We start from the raw sequence: 20757 nt of genomic DNA on the forward strand, positions 1-20757 counted from the left end.
CACACGAATGAACAGAGTTTATGTATCTTGTGCACAAATAGTATTACGTAATTAGCTATGGTGGTTATGTAGGCTTTCTATTTTTTATGAATTTGAGAAAAAAGTGTTTTCTAAAAATAATTCAGCTGCTGGATATTGTGAATAGATTTTATAAGGTTAAACTTTGACGTCTTAACCTTTTGCAGAGTCTTGTTGAAGAGCAGCAGAGCCAGCTGAACCAGTATGAGTGTGCGGCCGGTCAGTGTGTCAGCGAGCTGCAGAAGGCCCAGCTCCAGGTCCAATCCCTGCAGGCCAAGATCCAGGAGAGTGAGGCCAACAACATGGTGATCCTCATTAAAACACATTACAGCAGCTGGATATGTTCTTTTATTGTGCATCAGAGGCCTGATGGCAGCCTAACATAACCTTTCTGCCTCCGTCTGTAGAAGCTGCAGGAGAAGCTGAGTGAGATGGAGTGCGAGCTACGTTCGCTTCGCCAGGCCTCTCAGAGTCAGGAAAGAACCATTCAGGGCCTCACAGAGTCTCTCAGCACCAAAGACAACGAGGTGTGTGTCTGTTTGTACCTAAACAAGGATCGCCATGACGTGATTTGTAAACCTGTTGTAAATTTGCTGATTCTGCTCTAAGGCCCAGGAGCTGTACCAGCTGATTGAAGGGCAGAACACCACACTTTGCAAGCTGCAGGAAATAGCCCATCGCAGCCAGCTTGCTCAAAGCAAGGTGAAACTTTTGGCCTGTTTTTTTAATCAAAAATGTAAATGTTCTCTTCAGTGTTAAAAACATGTTGTCTTTTTGACCTTGGTCTGCGGTCGTTCCTTTCTTCAGGCTCCAGCAGGAGTTAGCGAGTCTTTGGCGCTCGCTCAGCTGCAGGGCGAGCTGGTCGGGGTGCAGAGCTCCCTCTTCTCTCTTGGTTTGGAGCTGGAGGCCAGCCAGAGGAGTCTGAGACAGAGCCAGAGGCAAGCCGATGACCTGATGAGGTTCAAGGAGAGACTAAACTCAGATCTACAGGAGGCACTGCAGCACAGAGAGGTCACCGAAAAACACAATCAGGTCAGTCTGGTTGTGACTGTGTGAGTAAACCAAACATGTTACACAGCACGTTTAACATGCTTTCTTTCTACTGCAGGACCTGCGCTGCGCCCTTCACAAACTTCGCACTGAGCTTCAGGCCAAAGAAGCAGCTTTAAAGGAGAGCGAAGCAGAGAAACACGCTCTGACGCAGGAGAAAGACCGGAGTGTCGCACAGCTCAAAAGCACTCTGCAGGACAAGGAGCAACAGTTGCAGGTGACGTGCACAATCCCACACAGTCTGCTTACATAATATATGTACATTATATATTTATACAGTACATATATATATATATCTATGTATATATTAGGCACACAAACACACTTCTTTTTTTTAGCCCGTCTAAAAATATATTAATCTGTAGGAGTACTCAGAGATGGTGGAATCAACGGGAAGCTCCAAACCAAATCCAAGAGACGCCCTGCTGGAGAAACTGAGGGAGCGCATTAAAGAAAGAGACAGAGCTCTGGAGGTAAACAAACACACAGATTAACAGATTGAAACTCATGGCAGATACTGTTAACAACTCATTTCAGCCACGGTTACATTTGCCTCAAGTACACCGTGTGATTCATGGGACTGAACAAACTGATGTGCATTCATTGTCAGGACAATGGGAAGGCTTTTAGTCACAAAAGAGTATCAGTCAAGAGTCATGGGCACACAGCAATACAGACTCACAAACCAAATGGTCGGTGTGCAGTAATATTTTACTGCAGTGGGAAGAATTATCAAAGAAATATATGAAAGAAAAAGGTGACAATGAAAAGCATGTGTTAAATCTCTCGGTTTTAGCTACTGCATAGCTAAACATTTTATGCAGTAAACTACAAAACTATAAAGTGCAAAGAACACGGTGAAGGTTGAGGATGCTTTTCCATCACTGCCTGCAGCAATCCATCGATGACAAGTTCCGCTGTGTGGAGGAGCGTGAGGGCCAGGTGAGGAGGCTGCAGCTGGCTCTGAGAGAGAAGGAGCGAGACCTGGAGAGACTCCGCTGCATTCTCTCCAACAACGAGGAGACCATCACGGTACGCTCGCGACACGCAGCATAATCATGTCAGAACTGTTTGTTTGGTGTGGAAACACTAGAACATACATATTATGCAGATTAAAGCTCACACTTTAAAACAAGCTTGAACCAACAAACCAATAAGCCAAGTGCATCATATTTAATAAATTTTGAATGAATTGCATTTTTTTTTATTTGTCATAACGCTCAGTAAACTCTCCATTTTCAAGAAAATTGAATTTTTCTGGCAGTTATTTCATGCTTCAGGCTTGATAGCATTAAACATATTACTCAGTATCTAAAGTTATGCACTGATATATTTTTGGTGATCGTGACCACCAGAGTCTTGACGGTTTGGTGCGGGGTAAAGAGCTGGAGCTGGAGCAGGCAGCAGAGGCCTACAGGAACCTCCAGTGGTTGAAACAGCAGAGCGACGAGAAGGAGAGAAACTCCCTGAGAGAGAAAGACACCATCATAACCCAGCTACAAGCAGCACTACAGACACGCAGCCAGGAGACTCAGGTACACACTGACATTTACAACAGGTTTCTGTTTCAATTATTCTCAGTTGTTTGCGGTGTAAATGTTCAAAGCTTTGAAAAACCATCCCATGTTGACAAACCTGTCTTACCAGTTTCTTACTAATTGCTCTGTTTGTTGTGTTGTGCGTGTGCAGGATCTCACAGCTGCCCTCATCGCCAGAGTTCAGGCCGGTCCCACTGAGGTTGTGGAGGAGCTGAAGGCTCGGCTGGCTCTGAAAGAGAAACTCTTCCAGGAGCTTTTGGCAGACCGCAGCCGGCAATCTAAGGAACACCAAGCACAGATCCAGGATCTGCTCAGCACTCTCAGCTCCAAAGACCAGTATCTGCAGGTGGGCGACATCGTGACATCGAAGTGCAGCTGGCAGATTATTGGTTTGAGCTGTACAAAAAGGCGGTTCGAGAAGATAAAGTGTAACCTGATCTTTCTCTCTCAGGACTACTCCTACAGGCTTTCCTTAGTGATCAGTGAGCGGACTGGCCAGCTACAGGAGCTTCGCAAGCAGCTGTCAGAAAGAGAGCAGGAGCTGCATGAACTGAGATGGGACAAGGAGAGAGACACGGGAGGAGAGACGGAGCATCTCCAGAGTCTCCTTAAAGAGAAGGAGGCCTTTATCAAGGTACTTGCTCCGACATTTTCCCTTGGCTGTTTGTCTTTCTATAGATCCTGTACACCTGGTGTTCACAGGCTACTTTATCACACTTTCAGGAGCTGATGAAGGCCCAGGAAGAGGCCATGCAGCCGTTTTCCAAGGAGAGCGAGGCAGAGATCAAGGCTCTGAAGGAAGACATGCAGCTGGTGCTGAAAAAGGAGGCAGAGGCTCAGGTATCAGTGAAGCTCTTGAGCTGATGCACTAAAATTTCATGTGTTTTTTTAAATCTTTAAGTCACATCTTTGGGTTCTTTTTCTGCAGAAGGAGATCTCTGCCCTGCGTTCGTCTTTAGCTCAGCAGCAGTCAGAAGGAGATGCCACAAAAGACAGCACTGATCACAAAGTATGATTACTGCTTCATTTTGAGTCTCTTAGACAGTGTTTCGACATTTGTGTTCCTTAGGAAATAACCACTTTACTCCTTTATAACCCTCCCTGCCACTGTGATTCAGCATGTGCTGGAGCAGCTGGTATCAGAGTACAACAAGCTGAATGACGCCCTGAGGGCAGAGAAGAGGTTATACCAAAATCTCACTCACATTCACAAGAGTGACAGGTAGGGAAATTCCACGCAGGTCTTGTGACACTCTGGATTCCTGCAAAGCTTTTTTTTTGTCCTCTCTTATTTTTTTTCAAAAACACCATTTTTTTTCTCGTCTTTTTGATTTTGCAGCAGCTCAGAGAAGATCCGGGCCCTCCACATGGAGTTGGATTCAGTTCAGGCACTCCGCAGACAGCTGGAGGAGGTCCTGTCTCGGACCCGTAACACGGCCCTGCTACTGGACAGGGCAGCTAAAAGGCAGCCTGACTTTGGAGGTGGGAACGGGCAGGGTCCAGCCTCCAAGGCTGCAAGCACCATTGTCACTAACGCTACCTGATGCTCTGTGTGACCACAGCACCACTCAGTGACACTCTAAATGTGAGATAGAGCTGTCTCCAACCACTGACGGTCAGGTTTATGAAACATTGTGTTCCTGAAGTAAGAGAAAGAGATCTATATTTTAAAAAAGCCAAAATCTGACCCTCAGTGTGCAGGCAGCTTTGTCCAAATAACACAAACACTCCTCTTAATGGTATGAAGTGGAAATGTGCAACTCAGAGTTTAATTTATTAATATATTTTGTGAGTGTGGTGTGAATCTGTTTGGGTTTTTTTATATTGTTTTTTTTGAGGATTGCCTGCATATTGCTTTGTAGCTCGATTGTTCTCTATTGCCATTTCTGTGTACTGTCTCTCACCGGTGTCGCTCTTCCAGCCTTACTGTCACAGTGAAGTCACGTCTTGTGGAGAAATTCAAGCTCATGCCTTACAGTGAAACGTCTCACCATCCATCATTTGTTTTATATCATCTGTTTGTCAGCAGGATTGTGCACGCTTAGCGAAGGCCCGGGAAAAAAACCAAAAAATGATGGCCTCGTACTTTCCTTTAGTTCTGTGTTAGCTCTGATAGATATGCATGATAGAGTAGGCTAGTCATTTTAGATATAAGCTGGCAGATGCTTTATGTTGTAGTAATTTGATATGATATGCATATTTTTAGCATCTCTGCTTCTAGATCCAGCTTTGTACAGAGATAGGATAATCTACAGTCTAGACAGTGCACTCTATTAATCACAGGAGATGTGAACACCAGAAATAAACCTTGCATATGAATTATTTATATGAGGTAGAGTACATTTTCTAGCGATTTTGTGCCCCCGATCTTTTCATCTAGCCTCACAGATGGAATCACCGTCAAAGCTCCTTCTACTTCTTCTTCTTTTTTGTGTTTTAAATGCATCAAAAATAAACATGTGCTGGCTTTTTGTCAAAAGCACTTCTGGTATGGATTTCTCTTTATTGTGTTTAATTAGGAAACCTGAAATCCTCCACTTATTCCTTGACATACCTTCCTTCTTTCCCCTCAGAGCAACCCACAGTATATATAATCTCTCTGAACCTTTACCCAGAGTAGAAATATTATTTACCCGCCCTCCTCAGCCTCTCAACTTTGCCTTTTTTTGTCCTAAAGTGTAAATTTAAAACCATATGAATACATGCTAGAACTTTTAATGTATAAATACAAAGGCAACAAACAGCAACGTGTATTCTTAAAACAAACTCGGTCCCAATTAATTTTCCTTCATGTCCTTTCTCCCTCATGCATGATAGTGTGGCATGGTTTTCATGTTTGCATGGCTCTTCCACTGTAATGCCCAATGAGAGATATTCATAAACACAAAGCCCGTGTGCCCGGTCACTCAGTGTTTTCACGTTCTAGCTTGAATAAAAATACAATTCAAGTCCCTCTTCCTACACCTTCCTCATATGTGATGACATTATGTAGTGTCACAGTGTGTAAACAGGGTGCCACATTACACCAGTCAAGCCTGCAGGGACACATTACTCAATCAGTATTGCCTCAGCAGTTTTGCTCTGAGTTTCCTGCCCTCTCACTAACAGCACAGAGACATTTAGTGCTGTATATTTAACTGTTATGCTTCATTAAAGGTGGACACATTCTGATAATTGACGCCCGTTAAACTTGCTCTGACTATGAAACAATCCTTTAATATGTCCCCACAATAGAATGAGCAACTCTAGACACAAACCCACACCTATGATTCACGTATAGCTCTGCACAGTGTGTGCGTGCGTGTGTGTGTGTGTGTGCGGAGGCCTATTATGTAAAACAGTTTCCCTTAGAAATTCTTTTCAGTCACTTTCCTGATGTTCCTGCTGTCTGTGTGAGTGTGTATACGATATTAAAAACACAGAACAGAGAAGAGAACATGCGGTACTCGGTCACCACTACCTCCTTTAATCCCGGCAAATAGTCGTTACCCTAAATCTGCTACAGTTGTTTCATTTTTAGGTGTTTAAAGTGGCTCTCGCATACACACTGTTACTGAGTGCACTGGTTTTTTGGCTGGCTTGCAACTTATGACATAACATTTCCCTTAAGTCCCATGACTTCCAAAGTGGTGATTCAGTGCAGAGAGAGCGAGGACTGTGGAAAGAATGGGATAGAGAGTGGATGCCGGGGAGGGAGAGGCCCTAAAAACTACAGGACTTAGAAGAAAACCAGGGGGTTTGAGATTTAAAGAAAAGAACCAAAGCAAGTGGATACTTTCCCTAAATGGTCATTTTGTTTCCAGAGCTTAGCACAGAGGAGGAAGAGGGAGACGATGAAGACGGCAGCAGTGAGGAGTTCACAGACAGCATAGAGGAGGATGACGACAGTGTGAATGCCAGAAGTTTGACCTCCGGTCAGGTAAAGTGCTTTTACTAACACTTCACTGTGACCATTGAGAACATCTCACCTACTCCCATGACTTAAAGGGTAAGAACTAAGAAGTATTTTTTCTAACTCTGTAGGCTTCGGTTAAGGCTCAAGGACCTGAGTGTGTGACCCGAGGGCTGGTGAGGGAGGCACAGTCCCAGAGAGCTGATGTAAAGCAGCTCGATGAAGCAAAGAAGACACTCGAGTTTGAGCTTGAAGAAATAAAGTCACAGCTGGAGAGGGATGGATACACCTCTGTAGCTCAGATGAGGTGTGTAATTTGCTTTAAATGACTTATTGTTTACCTGATCGTGCTGTGTTTGATGGCACCATTATGCTTATTCGTCCTTCTGTTTGACTTTTGCTAGGAGTGCCCTGCAGAAGCTGCAAAGGGAAAACCAGGCCCTGAAAGAAAACCAAGTACGAGCTGGAGTGGTGGGGACAAACACAGAGAAGAGTCTGAGCCCAGAAGAAGAACAGGAAGAAGAAGAAGAGGAGGAAGAAGAAGATGAGGAGGAGGAGGAAGAAGAGGAAGAAGAAGACGAGGAGGAGGAGGAGGAAGAGGATACTGAGGAAGAAGATGAACTGGAAACATCTCCGGTGCCGGCAGGGAAGCGAGGTCCTCCATGTGTTAGTCTGAGCAGCGAGCCGGGGAAGAGGCACTGCATGAGGCCATGCTCTCTGAACCTGGGCACACTGACATCTCACCATCTCACACACCAACCTGAAGCGGTAACACATTATACCCTCATTATCTGATCATTATTACAGATTTACTTCCTTTTAAATCTGACAAACTGTTCGAGAGAATAAAATGACCAGACAATTTAATACCAGAAAAAGTACTCAGATCACTAAATGTAACATAAACAGTTTAGATGGGAAAATATGTTCCCATTATTGAATTGCTAATTAGAGACAATTAAAGGCCAATAAAGTGTCACTAGTAAAGTTTAATTTAAGTTTAATTTATTTGTTGCCATGTTTTACATATAAACCTAGCTCTTAAAAAAGAATCAGAAACAGTCAGTTAATGTCTTGTTATATGTGATATTTCAGTACAAGAGATGCTGTATGACTAAATAATTAAATATGTGCCTGTGAAGATTACACATCAGTGTTGCTTAGATGCTTTGCTTTTGCAGGAGACAGCGGTCGCTGGTGACAGCTCTCAGGTCAGAGCGCTCTGGCGAGATAAAGAGGATGGCCTCCGTGAGCAGGCATCTCGTCTGCACGCTGATCTGACTCTGAGCCAGCAGGAGAACAGAGAGCTGCAAGAGAGACTGATGGTGTCTGAGGCCACGGTCCAAGCTCAGGCCGAACAGCTGAAGGAGTACAGAGATCTGCTCAGTGAGTCACTCTGAGGAGCATGTATAAACGAAGGCTGGGATGAGTTAGACAAATACACTTAAACATATTTAATTATTTGGTACAAAGGAATGTAGTAAGTTCTGGCTCATGTCTGTGCAGCCGAGACGTCTGTCCAGCAGGCCAACAAGCAGGTGCAGGTGGATCTTCAGGATCTGGGTTATGAAACTTGTGGCCGGAGTGAGAACGAAGCAGAGAGAGAAGACACCAGCAGCCCAGGTGATGAACAAAGATCTGATTCATTTTAGACCAAAAACAGATCATGCTCTTTAAGATGCTCTCATTAATCATGTCTCACCTCTCCTCCTTGCAGAGTTTGACGACCTAGAGATGTGCACGTCGCTGTCCCATCCTCAGGACTGTGAGGTTGGTGGCTGGTACGCTGGAAGCTGCAGCAGCAACAGAGGCGCTTATGAAATGAGGGATGAGTCGGCGTCTCTCCAGCATCTGGTCCAGGATCTGCGCTCACAGCTGACTCGCTGTCACAAAGTGATCCGTGGACTGCAGCTCCGTGTCCGGTCTTTGTCTGCGACCAGCGACTATGCCTCCAGCTTGGAGCGCACTCCCCGCAAGGTACTGACTCTCCAACAAATGCTGTACTTTAAGTTTATTTAATGTTAAAGAAAGACAAATTCAAAAACCAAGGGGTTTTTTGCTTTTCATCCTCACCCTTTAGGTAAACTGGGCACTTGAGAGATCACCAGCCCCGAGTGGTGTCGATGAGGATGAAGGCTGGTTATCTGATACCCAAGGGGCTCGTCCAGGGTCCAAGCCCAGCAGGGAGCTCCAAGAACTGATGGAACGAGTTGCATCTCTGGAGGCTCAGTTGAAAACTACCAGATCGGAGGGCAAAGGCCAAGCAGAAGAAGGGAAATGTGCCACCTGGCCTGGGTAGGTTAGCAGCGATAAAGTGGCAGTGTTGCACATTTACTTTTTATCTAGAATCAGTTGATGTATGCACATGAGAGCGAGACTAATCTCCCTTAACACTGCGGTGCATTTTGTCCCTGTGGCGGCTGTTTGTCGTCCGCACTGTGCAGGAAGTACAACTCTCTGATCCAGGCTCAAGCTCGTGAGCTGTCCCACCTGAGGCAGCGCATGAGAGAAGGGCAAGGAGTCTGTCACATCCTGACCCAACACCTGGGAGACACCACCAAGGTGCTGCAAACACACTCATGATATTTTCTACATTTTATCAACACAGAGAAAGAGAATAAAGTTCTAGAAAAGTTCATAGCGCAGATTCTCACAGATGCACTAAACATCAACAACTTTCAGGCTTTCGAGGAGCTCCTGCGGGCCAATGATATTGATTACTACATGGGTCAGAGCTTCAGAGAGCAGCTGGCACAGAGCACCGCCCTGGCACAAAGAGTGGTCACCAAGATTAGTGGACGTAAGGAACATTTTTAAAAAAAAAAAAAACCTGTTTCTACTGTTATTTAAAGTCTCACCGCTCCATCTTTTCTCTTTCCTCTCCACAGGAGAACGTGCAGAGAGCCATGACGACAAGACAGGCCACGAGTTGCTCGCCTTGCGGTAAGTGAGCTTGTTCATATCTACTGTGTAATGTGAGAATATGTAGAAGATTAAACAATTTTAGCCATCACTGTTCCTCGAATAATTAGTTGAGCCTGGTTCCAAAATCAAGTCAGTCCCCAGAAACTGACACAGACCAAAGTTTAAGCAGAAACAAGCATCCTTGCAGCCTAGCATGAAGCTCAGTTTTGGTCTTTATCAAACGACTGCAGTGTCACCTGCAGTTTTGTGATCTGTTGACCCCCACTGAACTTATTAGCTCACTTTGCAGCACTGAGTCTGTCCCGCTGATTAGTTTGCTCTGTCATGTGACACGCTGTGGCGCACGAGGAGCTGTCTGCATAGCTGCTTATGTTGGAGAGAAGACAGAAGGTCTGCTGTTAATCCACACGCGGGCCACCACGCGGATCGCTTTAGTTACTCTAGCTGAACAGACAGCTTCCAGGTGTCCACCCAGACAGGCTTAACATGCTCAGTGTTTCTGTATACTTCACACGTTGGCACACTGTTTCTGTTGGATTTATGCTAAGTCACTTATTCGTGGATTTCTGTTGTATTGATGCTTGCTGCTGTACTGATAAATATTTATTTTGAAATATTTTCCAGCATGCAGCATTTTTAAGGGTTATCAGGAAAGCTGGTCAAGTAAAAACAAAAAAACAAAAAGACCCTTTTTTTAAAAAAAGTTGCTGTCAGAGAGCCAGAGAGCCCAAAACAGCAAGAGAGACATGGATACATAGCATGAGGGTCTATAAAGCCTCTAGACCCACTTGTGCGGAGTGACTCACTAGAAGTGATTTCTCATCTTCTATAAACATGTGTCTGCATGGTCAGTTTGTCTCATTTAATTTGGTTCAACTTTGGTTGCAATTCTTTTGGGTGCTCACAGAGAAGATGTCCACACATCGTTGCATCACACACATTACTGATGCAAGAACAGAACAGGACGTCATGTGATGTCTCCAAATTTGGGCCAGCCTATGAGGATGGATGATGACAGTGAATACATTTACAGTAGTCAAGAACCAGGTGTAGTAGCTATGCAAGCCCTTGATTTAGTAGTGATTCTAGAACAGTATAAAAAGTACCTAAAACTACTGTAATCCATGACTTCCTGGAGCTAACACATAGTATGTTGTTGACAGGCAAGAAGGCACTATTAGCCTAAAATATATATTAACAGGCATCTTATAAGGACTTATAAGTGCCTCATACCCTATTAATTAATGCTCTTTAAATGGGCTCTAATATAAGGTGAGTTATCCTGTGCTCTTATAGGGAAGAAGAGCTCTTTTTACAGTAATAGTGTTGTTTATGTTGTTAATATTACTGGGAAAAAAATTCCTTTCCTATTTCCTTCAGTGTTGATGCGTTTTCTGTGTTTTTCTGTGCATCCAAATAAAAACAATGACAAAGAAGCAAATGTAAATGCATTTACTTAGATTCGAGGAGGAACTAGTTAGACTTTCATCAGAACCTCGAACTCAAAAAACATGTTTTTGATCATGACTCAAGAGTTCGGAGGCTAATTCCTACAAAGAAAACGCGAATGTGTAATAGAATGGTAAATGGAATGAATGAAATGAAAGTGATTAGGTTTAATATCTGAAAGGTCAGAGTTCAGTTTCACTGTGATATCATGATGCTTCTCTGCACGTGCAGGTTGAGTAAGGAGTTGCAGCAAAAAGATAAAATCATTGAATCGCTCCACACGAAGCTGCAGCACCGCCCTGAGACCCCGTCCAGTTGCCACGCGCTCTCTGAGACGACGGACCAATCAGATAGGACCTCCTTGGTGTCCGATGAGTACCAAACCAATGAAGACTTGGAGCTGTGTTCTGATTTGGACACCAGGGAATATCAGGAGGAGCACCGCCTCCGGCAGCCAGGACTCGGATCAGATCCGGAAGGTATTGTTGATGTTTAATCTCTCTTTCTGTGAAATGCATCTTTCTATCATTTCACCTTCCATTCCCCTCTTTTAGTCCGTTCTTCTATCCCACCACCTCTTCCTCCTCCTCCTCTTCATGGCCTCCTCAAGTCTTCAAGCAGCTGTCCCAACATGCTTTGCACAGCCGCTGTGGGTTTGACCAGAGGTAGGGGCATCACAGACGGCTGTGGCTTGCAAAAATCATTTTCTTTTTTCCTCCTCATCCTTTCCTCTTCTGTATGTGTCACTTCCTGTCATTCTCCTCCAGCCCTTTTCAGTGAGCCTGTCTCCTCCTCCTTCTCTATCCCCTCTGGCCCTGACGGCTGGGGTCACGAAGTTATGTTTGACCCCCGGCCCAGAGCTCTCTCTGTGATGGCTGTTCGCCCAGAGCTGGACACGCTGTACAAACAGATGAATGAGCAGAACAGGGGTGAGGGGCCAAAGACAGTGTGCCATGTGTGGAAAAGTACTCAAAACCTGTCTGAAACTACAGTCACACTTGGAATTGTATAGAATGTTTGAGTGATCTCTTAACATTTGTGTGTGTGTGTGTGTGTGTGTGTGTGTGTGTGTGTGTGTGTGTGTGTGTGTGTGTGTTTGGATGGCTTCCTACAGGCTTCCCAGAGGCTCATGACAAGGCTCTGTTCACCCTTTCACCTGATCATCACAACCAGCATGGCCTGTCAAGCTACAGCCAGCTATCCCATCATGCCTTTCAACCCTACCAGCTGGGGGGCATCCCTACAGGCCACTTAATGAAGTCTGACTCAGGTTTAATGTCAGGAGGGCCTTTGTGGGACATGGAAAACTTGGTCGGAAGTTATTCTGGATCATCTGCACACCAACCAGGAAGCAGCCAAACAGGTGAGACACACAAATGCGGTGAATTTATTTTTGGAATATTTATGTAGCTTAAGAGTTTAAGAGCTTCTTTTTTAATGAACCGTGCATGCAGAAGTTGAATGAACAATACACTGTTGTTATTGTATTATTTTCTTTCAGGGGTAAACTTAATAGAGGAACACCTGCAGGAGGTGAGGTGTCTTCGCCAACGCCTGGAGGAGTCCATTAGGACCAATGAGAGGCTTCGTCAGCAGCTTGAAGAAAAACTGGCCACCACTGGACGTGATGGAGGTAATGCAGCTTTCCACACTTGAGTAACAACAAACATCGGCGCTTCTTTGTCACAATGACACAATGTTTTTTTTCCAGGGGCTCCAACCAACATTTATATTCAGGGACTGGACACAGTCACTCAGCTTTCCAATGAGATCAGAGTCCTGAAGGAAGAAAACTTGGGTCTGCAGTCCCGCTTGCAGGCCAGCACAGGTACTTCAGTATAAAGGCACCAGACATTTGACAGAGTTTGTTTTATTTTTTGTTTTTTTAAATAAACCCATTCAGTCTCTCCTGTGCTCTCAGACACAAGTGAGGAGGTGGTACAATTGAGGGAGGCAGTGTTTACAGCACGCGCTCGCCTGAAGCAATCAGAGCTGGAAGCTGAGCAGTGGAAGGAGGAGCTCAGACGGCTTCAGGCCCACAGTCAGGAGCAGGGACAGCAGATTCACACATTAAGGCAGGAGCGACAGGTCGGGCAGGAGAAAACCAACAGGTGTGTACAGATAATGGCTGCGTCTGTCTGCGTGTTCACATCATCGCTAACTGTTTTATTACTATAACGTATCTGTGCATTATCAGGCTCCAGCACGAGGTGTCACTACTCCAGCAGCAGCTATGTGAGAGCAGGGAACTGATCCACTCCCTGCAGAGCGAACTACATGTCTATGATCGAGTGTGTTCCAGCACAAAGGCCAACAAAGGTCAGTCTATCAAATTAGCTATACGCAACATGCTACCATAGATATATAGACATATATACAGCTGGAGTGAATACACCAAGGCTAGGCTGCAGACCCATCACTCCCATGGTACTGAAGTCCCGTGCTGCACAGCTGTCTGGCATTCTGCAAAATCTCCTCGACTTGAGTCTGTTGCAGGAAAAGGTATATCATGTGTAGTGCCAATACCAATGCCAATTATCTATCTATCTATCTATCTATCTATCTATCTATCTATCTATCTATCTATCTATCTATCTATCTGTCGTCCCCGTGTCCCTTACTTTGGTGCCATCTGGTGGTAGATGAATGAACAGATAAATGGGCTATAAAAAGAAAAAAAACCCTCATTGGATGTTTTTCTCTGAATTCTAGTTCACAGAATTCTTTAGAGATTTTTCTTGAGCTGCAATGTTTGACAAATATGAAAGGAGGAAAGAATAAAACCCTCCAAACCCCTCGCAGCACCGAAGCACAGCTGTGACTAACACGTTCTCATATTTGTGCATTTCGTCTTTCGTCTTCAGGCTACCTGTGTGAGGTACCAGTTCTACCAGTAGAGCTGGGGGAGTTGTTGGGGGAGGTGAGGAGTCTACGGGCTCAGTTGCAAAACAGTGTCCAGGAGAACAGCGCTCTCAAACAGCTGGAGCTCCACAAGCAGCTGGAACAGAAGCTGGGCGTGGGCTCGCCTCGGACTCCCTCGCTCTCTGCTCTCACTGCCAGCCCTCAGAGGGAAAACTTCTACAGACGTCAGCTGCTTCATGGTGAGACATGACTGGGCATGACTCCATCATGCTATGGTGTAAAATGCCTGTGATGTTCAGTGTGCAGTGGTAAAGTTTGCAGTGTGTCCAAGCCTGTTTGCCTGTCTGTGTGCTCCGCAGACCCAGCTCCATCTCCACCAGTCAGGGACATTGGTCTCTTTAACTGTGGATCTCCTGGTCCTCCCTACTCAGACTTGGATGACAGCCATAGCACTGCCAATGGTGTGACTTAACTTCAACTCAGTTATCGCAACTTTATTTGACTTAATATGAAGAAGGTTTCTTTGCTTTCTAACAATAACAGCACTTTGGATTGGTCAGTGTGCTTGTTACTGAGTAGTTTGAATGAATTCTAATTTCCATAAAATAAAAATTAAAAAACAGCTTCATTTGAAGTCCTCCCACAATACAATCCAGCTCTTTTGTCTCCAGCAGACCCTCTTGATCCACACTCTGAGCTGGAAGGGGATGCGCCCGATGGATCATTTGCGAACCGTAATGGTCGTCACGCCATCGGTCACGTGGACGACTTCAGTGCTTTGCAGCAGCAAGTCCTCGAGGGCCGGAGCCTCGTCCAGCGCATGGAGATGACCCTGCAGGCCTGCCTTGGTCCACCAATGCTGGATGTAAACCAGAAACAGAGCAGCGAGCTGGTGTGTTTTCACCATCCTAACAGTCGGCGACAACTGAAAATAAAAAGTAATGAGCACAGAGCACGAGTAACGAACTGACCTGTGTTTGCAGATTCTGGACTACGGATGTGTTAGGAGTCTTCTGTCTAACACCAAGACTCTGAGGCAGATCTTGGAGGAGGCGATGTCTCTGCTGAAGATGTTCTGGAGAGCAGCTCTTCCCAGCACGGATCCCTCCATCCAGAACCTTAAGAAGGTTTTAAAATGACACATTATCTTATTTATTTAGTTGGCCTTTAATAGCATCAAACAACTTATGTTGAAATAAATGTTAACAGAGTATATCTTTATGTATTTGTGCGTGCAGGAGCAGTGCATGCAGGAGGAGATCTTGTCCTTGAAACTGCGTGTGTCTGAGCAGGAAGAAGTTCTTAAGGGGACAATACAAAGACTGAGGAGCACCAGCCGCACCAAGGAGAGCATGGAGCACTTCATAGTCAGCCAGCGTGAGTGTTTACGTGCATGTGTGTGTGTGTGTGTGTGTGTGTGAGAGAGAGAGAAACAGGAATGTGGGAAGGTCAAGTGTATTCATCCCTTTACTGATGCCTAATAAGGTATGAGTAAAGGGAAGTAAGATACAGAGAGGTTCTCAGCAGACAACAATGCTAGTCCCTTCTCGGAAATGTCGTCTGTTTAGAGTTCAGAAATAATAAAGGAGGTGGTTCATGGTCCCTTGGGACGCATGCTTCTGCAGATTTTGCACAAACATACAATCCTGCCTTTCGTGTCCCACGTCCAGATGCCACCAAAAACAGCTGTATGGAATAACATCATAAGTAATGCAATAAAAACAAAAAAGAAACATTTTCCTTGTTTTCCACAGTATCAAGGACTCGTGATGTGCTGAAAAAAGCAAGGACAAATTTAGAGGTAAGCCATGTGCGCAGCCTCGGTTACATCACTACATATTCTTAGCTTATCTGTGTTTGTAGTCCACAAGTCACAGTATTGCATTAATCAGGATTATATGTGTGATGTGTGTTGTAAATTCATTACTGTTGGCTTTTCTGTCCCACCTGTTCCTTCATCCTGACCTTGTGTCTTCTCTCCTCTTCCCTGGTCTCCTCTCTTCCTTTCCATGACCCCCCCCCAAGACGAATAAGCTGAGACTTTCGTCTCTAAGTCCCTCCTCTTCCTCTCCTTATGCTGGTAATTGTCTGACATCCTGTGCGCTTGCAAATAGGTAGACGTTGTCCCAGATACATGTTTTATTAGATGACATAGTTTGTCCCTCCTAAAGTGATGATGATCATGTAATCTGGGGCAGCTTTTACCTGCGTGTGGAGTTTTGCTTTTTCTAATCATCACAGCTTTACCATCCTGTCTAACAGCAAACTCCATCCCGACTTGCATTTTTAGCATTTAATTACATTTTTCATTAAATACAACAGGGGATATAGTGGAGGTGATTCTGGTCCAGAGTATAAAACAAGCTGACCACACACTGCTTTGTTGCCTATAGAGAAAATCTCTCTCCAACTCTGCTTTTTAGAAAAAAAATAACTGTATTTTTAAGTAGTGATGGTTGAGTAGGAGTTTTAAAAGGCCGTGAGTTGTTCCTGAGTTGTTCTGAGCGTTGTTTTACTTCAGTGTGTCTCTAGTGTTAAGGCTAAGTCTATTTACTGCTTCAGACTCCGGAGTGAGTGCAAAAATAACTGCACATACTCATAGTTTCCATTCTGTATGTGTGCTGCACGAGCGTCACTGAATGATGTGCACACAAACTTGTGTGATGACTTTAAGGAAGTTTCGATTGCTTCATTCATGCCGACAGACACGCCGCACCCAGCTGAGTGTGTGTGTGTGTGTGTGTGTGTGTGTGTGTGTGTGTCTGCGTGAAAGATGTTTTAAAGAACAGCATTTCTTTTTCTTGTATCATTCTTCATCCTCAGCTTTCCATCTGCAAGGAGCTCTGTCTCTGGGATTTTCTCTTACTGCTAACATTTTACACAGCAATCCCCTCCTGGCTTTGTTTTTAAAGGAATAGTGGAACATTTTGGGAAATAAATGTTTTATCTGTAAAATGATGCATACACATCACATGGGTATCCAGCACATCTGTGATGATACCTTTAATTCTGAATTACAGTACTTAAGATACGCCTCATTTCCTTATATTTTGCTTTTAGGGAGTCAGACTTTATTGTTGATTTTTTAAAGTGGTCTTCAGCAAGTTGTTTTCCAGGCTTTTTGTAGGTTTTTGGCTGCTTTTTCACTCATTTTCAGTCCAGTGTTTACCTGATTGTATTTAAAGGTTAGGACTTGCTGCTTTTTTTTTATGTTATGTCTCTCGACACTGACCTATGAATCATCAAGGCCAAAAAAGACACCTCAACTCAGTGGATGAATCAGTGTTGTATCTACACATAACCGACAATATCTTTAGTCAATTCGTGACTAGCAGCTTATCACAAAAATACTTCATTTGTTTTCATTTCTTTAGTTGAATCTATATAAATGCCAAAGATAAAGCAATGTTATGGGCGTGAAATTGTATTTTTGCACCAACAAGGTGATTCCCAAAGAGCTATTAGCTAAAAACTTGCCAGGTTAAAGTTGTAAGTTAAAGACTGTACAATAATAGAGTCAAAACCCCAACAATCTGAAAATCCTCTTTGACCAAGCGCTTGGCGACAGTGGGAAGGAAGAACTTCCTTTTAACAGAAAGAGACGTCTGGCAGAACTTGGCTCAGGGAGTAGCGTGTTCCCCAAAATGTCAAACTATTCAGTCAACATCTCACCGCTCTGGTCAGTTTTATTAACCTGTATTATGTATGTAAGGATTGTTTACTAATAACATTCCCATTTCCTTCTCATTCTTTTCCTCAAAAAAAAAAAAAAAATCCAGCTGAAGAGCCAGGAGGTGCTGCCAGAGAGCGGCCTGCTGATCGCAGTTTCCTGAAGGCCGGTGGTGCTTCTGGAGTCACTCCGACTAGAGCCAGTCAGCGTATGGCAGCGAGAAAGCGCAGCAGCCAATGCCTGCTTTAGACTTTCAAAGAACCAGCCTAAATGCTACGACCTCTGACCTCTATGCGGAAACAGCCAAGACCCACCATCCCACCTTTCCCCTCACAAGCCCAGCCATAGATGCTTCGGTCCTTCCCTCCTCCAGGCACTGTGTGCACAGTGCAATCCGCGCCCGGAGGCTTACCTGATTCCCCTCACCCACTCCACTGTTTGTGACATCCCCCACCATCATGTGTATTATTGTCTTTGAGTGATACAGTCAGCAGTTTGCCTTGTAGTGTGTGTGTCAGAAGAAGGTGTTTAAAATGTGCCTATGAAGGCTTCAGTGATGTGACGGAAGTGGTCTAGGATGCCTTTAGATGCCGAGTTACAAAGAAAGAATTTGGGTATTTATCAGGTAAAGATTTTACATCACTGGACAGCTTAAAGATGCACACCGCCTTACCTGCGTTAAAGGCATCCCTGAGAGAGAGCCAGACAGCCTGTGGATGGAAGAGATGTTCATGCATGTTTAAAATGGCTTGTGAAAGGAATTCTGCACACACGAACACACACACACACAGACATATATATATGTGTATATGTGTGTGTGTGTGTGTGTGTGATCGAACCCAGCCCACTCAAAGACAAGACAGCTTCAACTTTGACTGCCACAGAAACTCAAGTACTTATTCTTGTGGCACTCTAATTAAAAAAGATACCTTCTTGCAAATGCAATGCAAAGAAAAATGACACTGACAATGTATCATTACACACAGTGGAGGAATGTACAGTAGGTAGTCGATCACTGCTATTAGTTTGCTACTAGCTATATCTGTGTTTGTGGAGGAAGCTTATGAATGGTATGTCAGACATTAGCTGAGGCTTAGAAACAGCTGAACAGGAAGGTTCCATTTCAGTCACAAACGTCCTCTTTTAGACCCCAGAGGTGCTTTATTGGCATCCAACTCCAAACTGAAAAACGCTAAACAAGTCACAGAATTGTGAAGCTGGCTGATTCTGATTTCCAGGCTGGACTATAGTTTGTAAAAAGAGGTTCGAGTACTCAAATGGAACCAGGCTAAACACGCGTATTCACTCCTCTTCGGGAGTTCTCATACGAGCATGTGCAATAATGATGTAGTTTCTTGAATGATTATGCTGCACTGGGTTATTACTTCTTTGCCCAACACTGAATTATTATCATTCACGCTCATACTGATGTTAGGAGACAACCGGTGTTACGATTATACTTATTTTCCTCGAGTGTTTATGCATGACAGAGATTGTAAATGTTGAAAATTTAAACTATGGAACAGGGGATCGCCAAAACTTGCCAAAGTTTGAACTTTGAACTCTGTACTTCACTCTGACTTGCCTTATCCATGCGAATGGCGAAACCCCAGTTGGATCAGGTCGGAGGGGTTACCCGACTTTTAAGTTATTGGGTGGGCCTGTTGAACCACAGAGACGGTAACCGTTAGACAGCTGTGTTCATTTTATTTAAAACTGTGTGACAGAAGTGAGCTCCTTTATTGGACCAAAAAAAACTCAACCAAGTGGCCATATGCTATTGTCTTTGCTATTTCTCTTGGTTCAGGCCATCCTAGCATTCCCATGGCAACGGCAATATGGATGATGCAAACTTTGGCAGGCTGCTGGTGGGGTCGTTGTTCCATAATTCACTTACTTCACACTTAGTTTGGTGTGTTTTCTTGCTGTACATTTGCCATTTTATGCTGTAACCCCCCCCCCCCAAACAAACCTGCTTTTCTGGATGATGTTTTGTGTGAGTGCGTGTGTGGAAACATCCAACATTTGCTTTTTTGCAAAGTTGATTACCTGGGTAGCTGTGCAATAGCTTGATATGTTTTATTTTGATGTTAAACATCATTGAATTCTGAGTGTGTTTGCAATGTATGATTTACATGCAGTGTACGTTAAGAGGTTTGTGTCACTTTGAATCACTTAGTCATATATAGGCTGTCTGCTAAGTAAACTATGCCTTCGTGATATTTACGACACTGATCACAATGCCATCCACCTGTAATGAAGCTCTGATTGATGTTGCTTTACTTGCCTTCAAATTTTAGCTCGAGAGCCTCTTAAGTCTGCTCTCAGTGGTAGAAATGGCCTTCGACAAGAGTCTACCTGAGTTCTGCCAAATTAGGTTTTGTTTGCGCTCGAGTCTTCAGAAAAAAAGACAAAAGTTGCGAAGTTTTACAAAAAGTGGTGAAAAGTTTTGAAGATTTGTGTACTGTAAATAAAATGAAAAGCCAGTGACTGAAAAGATTATGAAGTGTTTGATTCACAGAGCACCTTATAAGAGCGTAAACAAAGCCTTTTTGTTAGGGAGGGAACCAACAATGCTTTGTTGGTGCCGAGTTGCATATGTATATTGTGCTCTGATTGGTGCAGCTTTTTTTTCCTGAGTTTGTGCATAATGAACTAGAAGGCCGATGCAGGACTCTTCAGGATCCTGTCTCTGATGAGTTAACCGTGTGCTGTGTTGGCAAAAGTATTACCACTGAAAGATTTTGGGAAACAATAAAATTAAAAAAAAAAAAAAACACTTTAAAATCTTTTACTTCTGTTTGTTTTACATTCAGATCACCACTAGCAGGGAGTTTTCCCCTCCCACTGTGGTACCTTACAATATAAGGCAGGCACCAGGTGACAGTTGTTGTGATGTGGCGCTATATAAATAGAACTGAATTGATTTGAGTTTTTTCTATTACCAGTAGGAAAAGTTGATTTGATAAACACCACAAATAAGAGTGATGTCAGAGGGAAGCAACACCTTCTGGTGCACTCGTCACTGCAGCAAGGTGAGAGGTTTGAGATCAAGTCATCTTCAGGGTATCGGATCACCTGCTTCCATCTCACCTCATCCCTAGCATCGTCTGTCACACCACTCTCCTTCACAACATCCATGAATCTTCTCTGTGGTCCTCCTCTTTTCCTCCTGCCATGCAGCACCAAATTCATCCCTTCATCCCATTTGTTCAGCATCCCTCATCTTTGCATGTGTATCTTACCCTCTCCAGCTTTGTCTCCAATGGTTTAAAATTAAGTGGCTGAAATAAAAACAGGTATTAAGGACAGATGTTTAACCACAAATCCACACATACAATAATGAGTCAAGT

At 44.0% G+C, this 20757-nt stretch overlaps 1 protein-coding gene across 9 annotated transcripts in view; it reads left to right on the plus strand.

Annotated features, from left to right (window-relative positions):
* The window catches only part of LOC100703940 (myomegalin), a 48135-nt gene extending 27954 nt beyond the window's left edge, over positions 1-20181 (plus strand). For 2 of the 9 annotated variants that reach the window (XM_005476191.4, XM_005476184.4), the window contains 40 exons: positions 186-323; positions 426-545; positions 628-720; positions 826-1050; positions 1127-1285; positions 1434-1541; positions 1963-2100; positions 2424-2603; positions 2758-2952; positions 3058-3240; positions 3330-3446; positions 3535-3615; positions 3725-3828; positions 3946-4088; positions 6410-6525; positions 6630-6805; positions 6903-7266; positions 7680-7884; positions 8005-8121; positions 8216-8475; positions 8579-8793; positions 8943-9060; positions 9181-9298; positions 9387-9441; positions 11104-11351; positions 11427-11537; positions 11640-11801; positions 11987-12235; positions 12374-12505; positions 12584-12700; positions 12776-12983; positions 13070-13191; positions 13737-13973; positions 14094-14195; positions 14406-14626; positions 14718-14861; positions 14973-15111; positions 15489-15535; positions 15760-15814; positions 17514-20181. In XM_005476191.4, coding sequence (XP_005476248.1) covers positions 186-323; positions 426-545; positions 628-720; positions 826-1050; positions 1127-1285; positions 1434-1541; positions 1963-2100; positions 2424-2603; positions 2758-2952; positions 3058-3240; positions 3330-3446; positions 3535-3615; positions 3725-3828; positions 3946-4088; positions 6410-6525; positions 6630-6805; positions 6903-7266; positions 7680-7884; positions 8005-8121; positions 8216-8475; positions 8579-8793; positions 8943-9060; positions 9181-9298; positions 9387-9441; positions 11104-11351; positions 11427-11537; positions 11640-11801; positions 11987-12235; positions 12374-12505; positions 12584-12700; positions 12776-12983; positions 13070-13191; positions 13737-13973; positions 14094-14195; positions 14406-14626; positions 14718-14861; positions 14973-15111; positions 15489-15535; positions 15760-15814; positions 17514-17653 — 6162 coding nt within the window. In that variant the 3' untranslated portion in view covers positions 17654-20181. The remainder of the gene's footprint in view (positions 1-185; positions 324-425; positions 546-627; positions 721-825; positions 1051-1126; positions 1286-1433; positions 1542-1962; positions 2101-2423; positions 2604-2757; positions 2953-3057; positions 3241-3329; positions 3447-3534; positions 3616-3724; positions 3829-3945; positions 4089-6409; positions 6526-6629; positions 6806-6902; positions 7267-7679; positions 7885-8004; positions 8122-8215; positions 8476-8578; positions 8794-8942; positions 9061-9180; positions 9299-9386; positions 9442-11103; positions 11352-11426; positions 11538-11639; positions 11802-11986; positions 12236-12373; positions 12506-12583; positions 12701-12775; positions 12984-13069; positions 13192-13736; positions 13974-14093; positions 14196-14405; positions 14627-14717; positions 14862-14972; positions 15112-15488; positions 15536-15759; positions 15815-17513) is intronic. The other 7 variants (XM_025900420.1, XM_005476185.4, XM_005476186.4 and 4 more) reach the window with 7 other exon arrangements.
* The last annotated feature ends 576 nt before the right edge of the window (positions 20182-20757 follow it).

The sequence above is a fragment of the Oreochromis niloticus genome, linkage group LG18 (genome assembly GCF_001858045.2).
Source record: "Oreochromis niloticus isolate F11D_XX linkage group LG18, O_niloticus_UMD_NMBU, whole genome shotgun sequence".
NCBI classification, from domain to species: domain Eukaryota; kingdom Metazoa; phylum Chordata; class Actinopteri; order Cichliformes; family Cichlidae; genus Oreochromis; species Oreochromis niloticus.